Below are 10,673 nucleotides of genomic sequence, written 5' to 3'. Positions count from 1 at the left end.
CAGATGAGAATCGATATATTGAGCGGAGTATGCTTCGCCTGATGTGATCTTTTTTTTTTTTTTTATTTTTAACTATAAGCGCTCGGGTAGGTTTACCTCCCCGGTGACGCCTCAGAGGGGGAAAGCGGCTAACTTGATTGGCGGCAATTTTGATGTGCGGCTAACCTGGTGGGCGCCATCCCAGCTCTGCACGTGGAACGAGATGGTTCTGCTTAACGAAGAGGATGCCATTCGCTTTTTAAACATCGCGTTGGGGGAGGTGAGCCAAAGGAGAGAGCGTCCCACGCGCGATGGCACGCACGTTTAAAATGCTTCCACAATGCGTCCACACTGCGTCCACACTGCTCGCACGCAGACATGTAGACGCTTCTTCCCCCTTTGCGCCGCTGCCCCAGGCGGAAAAGAGCCTGCAGGCGGAACTGAAGGAAATGCCCATATTCTGCCTGCTGATAAACGAACAAAGGGAAATCTTGAGCAGCTCGTATAACCACACGAACGAATCGAAGAATGGAAGCAGGCACTGTGAGCTCATAGCGATAGATAAGTATCTCTATGGAGAGGATTACGAGGGGGTGAAAAATAGGAACCTAATCAAATGCTTTAACAATTGCGAAAATGGAGTGGAGAGATCTCTCGCCGGGTATTTTTCCCAGATGGATATGTGCAAAAAGGACAAATTGGCTACCCCTTCTTCTGGGGTAGAAGGCGACATGGTGGTAGGGGAACGACCCACGGGAACCAGTGCTGACCAGTTAAGTGAAGAGAGAAAAAAGGAAATAAAGCAAAAGCTGGAAAGTCTCCGAAACTGCTGCATCGTTGTCACGTGTGAGCCCTGCATCATGTGTGTTTATGCGTTGAAGCTTATGGGTAATGCGGTTGAGCGGTGCGGGCCGCCGCGCTGTTGAGCGGCGTTTTGCCGCGACACTTTTGCCGCGTCACTTTTACCGTGTCACTTTTGCCGCATCACTTTTGTGTGCACCGTAGCGCTGCCACCCCTCTGCTTTTCCCCACCTGGGTTATCATCACCTTTTCTTTTCCCTTCCTCATGTGCGAACACGCCAGGCATAAAGGACATTTACTTCTGCTGCCTGAACGAGCGCTTCGGAGGATGCGGGTCGGTCCTGTCCTTGCACAAAACGTAACAAAAAAAGGGGAAAAAAGTGGAAGCAATGATGCCAGCTGCAGATCATCAATGCTGTGTGCCCAACTGTGAACACCCCCTTTATGCCGCTCCCCTTTGCAGGTACCAGGACATCAATGTGAATTATATCAAAACGGGGGGCTGCACCGAGAGGAGCATTTCCCTGATGCAATCCTTTTACAAAGCTGGAAACCCCTCAGGTATTTTTCACTTTTTTTTTTTTTTACATCCGCAAAAAGGTATTTGTGTTGCACTGTGAATGTGGCCCCATCGCATTGGTCGCTTCTCCCCCCTCGTGTGGGGTGCTAATTTGGAAAATGTTCCCCATACGGTATACGTTTCCATGTTTCTTTTTTTTTTTTTTTGCTAACCCTGCGCAGCGCCGGAAGAGAAAAGAAAAAGAGCGATCATGTGATGCGTCTTACGGTGGTTAAGAGTTGGCGAGCCGCTTCCCCGTTGCTGCATCGGACACGTAAGGGCATAAAATATTTTTTTTATTTTTTTTTCCCCCAGTGCGTCTCGTTCTGCCGTATCGTATGTGTATGCATATGTATTTATAACTACCTACGCCGCTACCTTTTTGCAATTTTTCCTTTCCGTGGTGTTTTCCTTTTGGTGCGCTCTTCCCGCTGCTAAGTTAGCGTGAAAAAAAATTAACAAGTGGAGGACAGTCCCGATGCACACGTGCAGGGCGCAGTGTGTAGAGTTTTTTTTTTTAGTGAAAAGCGAACGTGGGGGGTACAAATTGGGACCGCGGCTAAGCGGTGTAGCAGACCTGACCAGAGAGGGCCACCCCCCTACAACATTTGACAAAAAAAAAAAAAGCACTTTGCAGAAGCACTTTGCATGATGCGCATTAACCTGCAGATGCGCCTGCGCGAGTGTCCGGGGGTGCACTTCACACATCCTACAGGTTCTCCTGGATGTGCTGATTTATTCCAGTTATTATGGCGCTGAAGAGAAGAGGTGGAAGGGGGGGGGAGGCGCACAAATGAGTGGAGGGAAATACAAAACGGTGGCGCAGCTAGTTAGGCGGCGCATTCGAGATGACTGGCAACGTAACGGAGGGGAGGGGCGGCGTAACAACAGGTTTGCCTCCTCTGCCTAGCCAAGCCGCCGCCCCCCCCCCCCCCGCGTGTGCACACACTTGGGCACTCACATCCCCTTGCTGTAGGCCGAAGACATGATGTTCCTGGGCCTGCGCTCCCTCTGCTCCGAGACGATTTGCACAAACAAGTGGCGGTCCGCGTAGAGCGAATCGAGAAAGGTGTCCACGTATTCAGTGATGTCATATTTTTTGGAGAGGAAGAAATGGCTCAAGTGTATGCCCTTCTGCTGCATGTATCTGCGGATGCACTGGTTGTCCCGCTTCATCAAGTGGATGTCCTCGTCGTTGAAGATGTGGTTTGAAAAGCCTTTCTCTACGATGATGAGGATCCACATTTTGATGAAGAGCTCAATGAAGACGGTGAGGATGCTCTTGCGGAAGGATTCGGGAATTTGAAAAATGAATTTCTCCACCGTGTTGGGGAACATGTCCACGATGGTTTGTACATTGTTCAGGTGAAAAGGCTCCTCATACAGATTGAAAAAGAGTTCTCGTTGGAATTCGTAACATACAATTCGGATGGACAGCACTTTGAAGATGAAGTAGAGTGTATTTTTTAGAGTGTCCCTTATGTTGCCTATGGATGTATTAAGGATATCTAAAATGGTTTTCGTGTACATATTTTTCTGTAACATGGGGAGGGTTATATTAAGACTTACGTGGTTATTAAAAACGCGATTGAGTTTGCCCACATTTGGTGTCCTCGCAGATACGTAGTCGAGGATATACTTTTCAAATTTATCCCGAATGAGGGCCACTTGCTCTTGAAAGAAAAACAAATTCCACGTGATGACCATCGAGGAGGACATATCTGAGTTGTTAAAGAGGTGATTAATTTCGTCTAAGATGTTTACCAAATCGTCGCTCATGTAGGCACCTGGTTTTTTCTCCTCTCTGGGGGGGGGACAACCATTCGCTTGATTGGAGGGGGGTAAGTGGGTGGTTCCACTGGGTTTTGCCTCCCCCTGGTTTGGCTCCCTTCCCGCCTTAGATGGGCTACTACTCTGAAAAGGGGAGACCTTCACAGATATGTCATTAATATCTTCGAGCAATCCTCCCACTTTATTTTTGATCGCATTTACGTCTAACTCTTCATAATCAAAAAGTTTGTAGAGGACGTTTTTTTTCCTTTTCTTATGTTTAATCCGTTTGGTAATTTCATTCACGTCGTTAAATTCGCTTTCGATGTTTTCATTGTACAGGAGGGGGTCGTCTGGTTCCTCTTCCTCTTCATGGTCAAGCATATCTAACTCGTTCTTAAAAATGGTCCCCCCAAACGGATCGTCCTCCGCCCTATTTGCTTCTTTCCTGTTTCTCCTTCTGAGATTACCCTTGGAGAATTTATCCCACTGGATCTTCTGCTGCTCCGTCAGGTTCAGCAACTCGTGGAAGTACTTATCCGCAAACTGGTTCATCACAGATATGATAAAGGACGTGTATTTCTTCTTATAACTTTCGCAGTAGTCACTTATGAAAGCATTTAAAAATTGCACAAAGGGAGTGATGATCCATTCGACTGGGCACTTGTACTCAAAGAGCACATCCAAAATGCTCCATATGATGGAGAAGATATCTACAGATGTAGCGTTGTACATAATTTCGGGGCTATTCAGCGGAACCAGTTTTTCATTTCCTAAACATACGGACAGCAGATTTTTGTTGTGCTCCAACTTTCGGTCCATCATTTGGATGAAGATTTTCTCCAGCTTGAACATGAGCTTCACCATGCAGGGGTCGTTCGCGTTGGAGATGATCACGGAGAGGTTGATGAACCGGTTGTGCAGGTCGCCCGGTTGGTTCTGCCCCGGTTGCGACTCCCCCGGTTGCGACTCCCCCGGTTGCGACTCCCCCGGTTGCGACTCCCCCGGTTGCGACTCCCCCGGTTGCGACTCCCCCGGTTGCGCTTCCCCCGTTTGCTTCTCCTTCTGCGGCCCCTCCTCGCCGCCCCCCCTCAGCGAGTGCCTCGTCTCGTAGTACTTGGCAATTTCGTTCTGCATCTTCCTGCGCGGGGAGCCGCTTCGGTGTGACTCTTCCGCCGCGGGGGCGGTACCTCCCGTGGGGGGTTCCTTCTCCCCAGGGGTGACCTCACCACCGAGCGGCTTCTCATTCACCAGGCACTGGTACCTCTCATAGGTGTCGGTCTGCATCACAATTTCTTTAATAAGCAGATTGAAATTGTACAAAGAGGCGACGATGGAGAGGGCCTGGCTGAAGAAAACCTCGTTGTCGTTTTGGTTCATCCCTATGAACTTGGAAACCTCGTAGTAGAGCGTCCTGTTGGCCGCAAAGAGCACCATCAGGGGGTGCTCCTCCGGCGAGAGGTACTGTTTCCAAATGTTCGAAAAGAATAGAATTTCCGCGAAGACTTCGTTGATGTACTTGTTTATGATGTCTACGTATTGGCTAGTCAGGCGGTCCTGGTCGACGGGGGTGGTACGGCTTAGCGGATCAGGGCCGCCTCCCCGATCACTGCTGCGTTCACTCGCGTCCTCTGCTGGGGGACTCCTCTTCGCGGAAAGAAACGGGCCGGTTGTCACCTCCCCGGGTGTTGCCCCTTCAGTAGTCACATCTCCGGTTAACCCCTGCACCGCTTCTCCCCCCCCCGGGTGACCGCTTCCCCCCTCTTTTAGCACCTCGCTCGATTGTGCGTCCTCCCTGGCGATACACACAATGTTGAAGAAAATATTCTTCACCGTGTTGAAGATGAAAAATTTGAAGAAGCTGGGCAGTTCCTGCGCGGGGCGTATTGCGCCATATATGCGAGAGGTACGTTTTGGTTTCCTCCCCTTTTTCACCTCCTCGGGGGGAGAAATGTGGGAACTGCCATCGCTTCGCTCCCTAGAAAGGCATCCTCCATCGTCCAAATCCTCAACAACGACGTTGCAATAACGCTCAAAGAGGGCTCTATTGCGTTCTTTTCTCCTCTGGTGCGGATGGCGGGTACGGCTAGGACCTACCCCGCGTAGACATTTAAGTCGATTTGATTTCTCCCCCGAGCTGTTATCATTGATGGTGAAGAATCTGCGAAGCATCACAAAAACGTCTAAGACATATGGGAGAGAATACATGTCAATAAATTTTCTGTAATTGCAAAGGAGGAGGATGAAGTGGTCCCTGAAGTCGCAACTAATCATTCTCATTAGGAGGACGTCCAGCATCACCTTTTCAATTCTGGAGAGGTTTATTAGGGAGAAATTGGCGTGTGCCTTTTGGTGGGTTTTATACCTGATGACGAGGGTGCTTCTGGTGGAAGCGTCCCTTTTGGGGCCCGTTTCAGCCCCTTCGTCCGTTCTCACCCGGCGGCTTTGTTTATCATGCAGGGAGTTTGCGGCGTTGGAATCGATCCTATTGTCTGCACCGGGGTGATCACCTCGACATCCTATCTGAAGCGAGTCCTCCCTTTTGCTTTCCCCAACGAAAGGTGCGCCAAATGGGACATGCCTACTGGCTTTTTCCCCCCCGGAGTGCCCCTCCATACAATCACCACTCTCCATGTGCCAATCAAAAAAAAAATGATCCCTCGAGAACAATACGTCCTTCCCATATAGAGAGAGCACGTTGGGGACGTACGGGCTGACCAAATTTTCCAAATGGTTATAATTAAAGTGGAGCAAAATATTGACGTAGCGCTTCAGGTATATCAATTCATTTTGGTGTTTCTTTTCAGCCTTTTTTTTCTCCAGCAGGTTTTCTTGCGAATCGGGATCTTCTAACTGGTCCCAGTCGTTCGGAACAGTCGCGCAGAAGGGGTACTTCTTTTTGGGAGATTTGGCCACGTGTTTTGGCTCTTCTGGGGCCTCCTGGCCGGACGAATCGTCTGCGTACAGCTCGGCCATGGCTGCCTTCAGGTCGGCATCCAAGTCGGCATCTACCTCGCCATATGAGTTGCCCCCATATGAGTTGTCCTCACCTGTGTGTGCGCCGAGTACCCCCCTTTCTCCACCCCCCACGTCCATTTCGCTAACCGTTCTGTAGAACAAAATGGACTCAAAATTCTTTACAACAGAGTAAAACTGACTAGCATTTTGCACGGAAATAATTTGGCTCTTCCTCGGCTGAGGGGCCACCGCAGCGAAGTAGCTCTCCAGCTGACTCTCTTTCGATTCCTTCTCATCGTTAAGGGGCTGCAACTTGGTCCTCAAAAAAAGTTTCACTCTCCCATCCTCTTCATTTGGACATACTGTTAACAAATTTTTGTCGAAAAAAAAATAAAACAAATGAATTCCCAGATACAGGATGAAGGTGGAAATGGGGATGGGCGTGGGTTCTACTCCTTCGTTGAACCCCTTTGTCTTCCCCTTGAGTGCCAAATCGTTGCCGGCTTGGAGGTAATATACCACCAGCATGATCCCCTGCATGAGGTAGGGCATGTCTGCATACATGTTGGTCTTTTCCCCGGTGCCAATCACGCAGGAAATGTAGTAAAAGAGGAAGAAGTGGAGCAGCGACCGGTCAACAAACCAGCTGGAACAGAGAACCGTTTCGACGTTCAGCTTGTAAAATATTTTGCCTCTTATTTTTTTTTCTCTCCGGGTGAGTTTTGCCTCCTTCGTGGGGGTTATCCTCTCGATGGAGCGACTGCTATGGGCGGCGCGGCTGCTCTGCATGGAGGGACTACACTGGGTGGCACGAGTCTGCCCCGTTCGCGCCATCTTCGAGAACTCCTTCATGAAAATGACCCTATATAACTCGTCGTGGTCTACATTTTTCCCATCGCACGTGGGGGAATCCCCCCCTTTGGGCTCTCCATCTGATTCGCGCCTTGGGTGCTTGCTCTCCAATTGGTCCTGGTACGGATGATCATCGTGGCCCCCCTCAGAGTGGCATAAGACAATCTTCCTCACCTCGTAATCGTAATACTCTATTTTGGTTAAGTACTTAACCAAGTTGGCGAGTTTTTTTTTCTCGTCGCAGGCCCCTGTGTTCCACTTGCCCTCCCTCACAAGGGACTTCAGCAAATAAATTAGCCGAAAGGACTTTATCAAATTTTTCAGAAGCAGGTTGCACAGGAAGATGATTTGCTCGTCTGTTCGCAGCGACTTGAAGGTGACGAAGTGCGGCCGTTCAGTTTTGCACTCGCTTTCGTCAGTTTTGCTTCCACCCGTTTTGCCGCCATCCGTTTTTCCCTGCCGTGGGTTCCCCTCCTGCGACTGCGCTGGGGTTGCCACCCCCCTTTGGTGCAACACATACCAGTGAAGCTGCTCTATCCTCTGCTGCACCTTCCGCAGGTAGGAGACGAAGGGGCTGTCGCCTGCCCCCCTACTCAGGTAGCTAAAATATTCTCCATCCTTTTCGAATCGATTTATCACTTCTTTTAAGTAACTCCCCGAGTGGGGGTCAAAGTACGGAATGAACTTAACGAATGTGTAAAATTTGCCGTAAACGGAGATGTGTAGAAGTTGCAGCTGCCTTCTGAGCCATGATGTGTAGATGGTTCTTTCCTCGTTGTGCTGTGCCTCCCTTGTGGGGTCCCTTCTTTTTCTCTTCTCCTCCCCGTCATCGTGAAATACATGGTTGAAGTTTAGACTGTCCATTATGCGTATTATTCTGAAGCGCACATCTAACACGTGGAAGGAGTACGTGTGGCCCCAATTTGTGTAATGTGATGGGATAGTAAGCAAGGTGATCAGATCGTTAGCCCTAGAATTTAGGTTCAGCTTTATTCTAAAAATGCTCGTGATTCTTTTTACTAGCAGTAGATTTTGCAGCTTCACATTGTAAATATGATTTACGTATGCGAAGTGGCCGTCCAGTGTGCTTCCTCTGCTACTGCTAGGCGGTGCAAATTTTTGCGCTTCCTCCTTCGCCGCTTCCCCATGGGTACCAGTTTGCTTGTTCCCCCCCTGGATTGCCTCCAACAGGGGGTAACACCGTTGGTAGAATTCATTATACACCTCCTTGTTCAGCTTGTCCCTTTTGGAGACGTCAAACAGGAAGTAGCCATTGAGTTGGGTCGACAGGGAGTAATACACTAGGAGAAGCGATTCGTATGCCATCAGTTTGTAATCGTGTTCGCTCATTTCCTCCTCCTCAAAGAGGGGAACCCTTGGTGAAGAGGCAGCTACGCACCCCTTTTCAAACGTAGAGAAATGGTTAATACTGGGTGGTATTCTAAATGGGTAAAAGGGATGTCCCTCTTCGAAGAAATAGCTTTGAAAGAAATCCTGGTCATACCACCTTCGTTTGTTCCTACTGCTCCTACTCAGCATGGTCGATAGAACGTCTACGTTGTTAAACTGTAAAATATATTTTTCGCATTGTTTTTGCCTGTTTGTTAGGAAGGAGAAAATGTCCTTTTCCTCCCTTGGGGGGGGCATACCGGTTAGGCACGCTTCATCGTTGTTTTCGCCTAGGAATGGGTTCACTTGTGCGTCTCGCGTCTTTCTAGCCCCCATGGCTTCCCTCCCACTCGCCGTGCTGTCGTCCTCCGATCTGTAGGTACTCCTCTCTATTACCACTGGGATGTAGAATTGTTCGGGGAATTGACCATCCCTTGGAGGAGCAGCTCGGTCTGCAAGCGGCGCGTGTTCGACCCGCTCCCTTTCCGCTTCGCCTCCACGTTGCAGGTTTGCGTGCTTCTGCCTTTCCGCTTCGCCTCCACATTGCAACTCTTCCTGCTTCTGCCTTTCCGCTTCGCCTCCACATTGCAACTCTTCCTGCTTCTGCCTTTCCGCTTCGCCTCCACATTGCAACTCTTCCTGCTTCTGCCTTTCCGCTCCACCCCCTGGTGAGCTCTCCTCACTGCAAATCAATTCCCCGCTCCGAAAATTCTGCTCCTTCGTTTTTCTCTTCTTCTCAGATGAGTGCTGCGCACCCCCAGGAGGGGAATCACCCCGATGTGGCATTAGCCTAAATTGCTCCTCCTCAGTGAGCACATCATTTTTTGGGATCTTCTGTTGCAGATCTGCTATGTTGACGTCCTTCCTTAGGACAACGCTGAGCCACATTTGATAGTCGATGAGGGAGTCGTACGAACTAATTTCGCACGCCCCTTTGTAGAGCACGCTGTTCATGTGGATATGCTCCACTGCGAGGATTTTTATGAACCCCCTTACGCTGGTGTATATTTTTTCGATTCTGTGTTTTTCCCTTATTTCGAATTTTTCAAGGTTGAGTCTTTTCAGCGGTTTTTTTTTCTGTTCCTGACCTCCTAGTTTGTGTGGGGAGGCTTCCTCTTTTGCGGCGGCATCCCCATTTTGGTTCTGCCTTCCCGTTTCCCCGCAGCCTCTCTCCCTGTCCTGCCACTTCTTCCTCCTGCAGTCGTTATCCTGCACGTACTGCTCCAAGTCCTTAATGCTGCAGCGCATGCTCCGTTTATTATGTCGGAGCTCCTTTATATTATCATATAGAATTTCTAAAAGTTCCTTCTTCCTAATTTGAATGGAATTTATTCTTTCCTTCGATTTATTGATTAGCAGCTTGTTAGCATTTTTCCCAAACTTGTCGAGGATTTCTTTAAAGGCGTCAATTTCTTTGTCCAATTTGACGTTAAGTTTGTCCATCTCTGAAAATAGCTTTTTATATTTTTCGCTGTTCAGGTACTCTTTTGCGAAGTGTTCATTTTCTAGGCACCTCTTCAAATCTATTTCGATTTGTCTGAGGGGAATTCCGTCTACGAGGATTTCATCGTTGTGGGTGCAGTCCTCCTTATGTGATCCTTCTGCATTGCTCACATGGTTGGCTTGGTCAAGAGGGGTGGCACTGCCTCGGTCAAGTGGGTTGGCATTACCTGTTTGGCATTCCCATCTCTCCCCAGTGGGGAGTCCCCCCCCCTGAGCATTTCCACCTCGACTTCCATTCTGCGTAGTCGCTCCTTCGTCCTCCTCTTCATAAATCGAACCGATATCTTGGACCCTTTCTGCTTCTTCCTTTTCCAATTCGAGGACTATGTCCTTCTTTATCTTCTCGCTGATGGATAAGTTCTCTTCGTACAAATTATGCACAAGGGTAACGACGTTGACAAAGCAGTCGGCGAAGTAGACCCGATCAGAGGCGCCCTCCTCCCTGTGTCTCTTCTTTATATTCGCAATGATGGCGTTTCCATCAGAGTGAATTCGCTTCAGAGAGTCGCTAAACGTTTTGAATGCTTCCCCCAGATTTTCGAACACGCCTTTTATCTCTGCACTTGTCTTTATCCCTTCGTAATCCTTCCTCTTCAGCGCTAGCTCGATGTGCTCAATGTCCGAAATGCACGAGCTGTTCAGGTGCAGCATGGTTCCCTAGGGGGTGGCAGTGTGGGCGGTTCGTCAGCATTAGCGATACGTCAGCATTGGCGATGCGTCAGCATTGGCGATGCGTCAGCGTGGGTATGCGTCAACCCCTGCGGCGTAACCCCTCCCTGTGGCGCATCGACGCAGGTAGCCTCTTCGTGGGGTCCCTAAACTGGGGAGTGAAAACGGGCTGGTGTAGAGTATCACAAAGTCG

At 49.3% G+C, this 10,673-nt stretch overlaps 2 protein-coding genes across 2 annotated transcripts, besides 2 other annotated features; one reads left to right on the top strand and one right to left on the bottom strand.

The window, feature by feature from the left end:
* Positions 1–70: 70 nt before the first annotated feature.
* On the top strand, positions 71–1,556 carry PVX_083365 (hypothetical protein, conserved; the record flags this gene model as incomplete). The annotated part of the gene is made up of 5 exons (XM_001614222.1): positions 71–259; positions 396–867; positions 1,063–1,138; positions 1,244–1,341; positions 1,522–1,556. The coding sequence occupies exons 1-5, from the start codon at positions 203–205 to the stop codon at positions 1,554–1,556; spliced, it is 738 nt and encodes a 245-aa protein (XP_001614272.1). The 5' UTR covers positions 71–202.
* Positions 1,557–1,922: 366 nt separating this feature from the next.
* Positions 1,923–2,063: a microsatellite.
* A 19-nt stretch (positions 2,064–2,082) lies between these two features.
* Positions 2,083–2,275: a microsatellite.
* A 21-nt stretch (positions 2,276–2,296) lies between these two features.
* PVX_083370 (hypothetical protein, conserved) lies at positions 2,297–10,462 on the bottom strand (the record flags this gene model as incomplete). Its single annotated transcript, XM_001614223.1, has 1 exon — positions 2,297–10,462. One exon carries the CDS (start codon positions 10,460–10,462, stop codon positions 2,297–2,299), a length of 8,166 nt encoding a protein of 2,721 aa, XP_001614273.1.
* Between the last annotated feature and the right edge of the window lie 211 nt (positions 10,463–10,673).

The sequence above is a fragment of the Plasmodium vivax genome, chromosome 12 (genome assembly GCF_000002415.2).
Source record: "Plasmodium vivax chromosome 12, whole genome shotgun sequence".
Classification (NCBI taxonomy): domain Eukaryota; phylum Apicomplexa; class Aconoidasida; order Haemosporida; family Plasmodiidae; genus Plasmodium; species Plasmodium vivax.
This window is presented reverse-complemented; position numbering and strand designations above follow the sequence as displayed.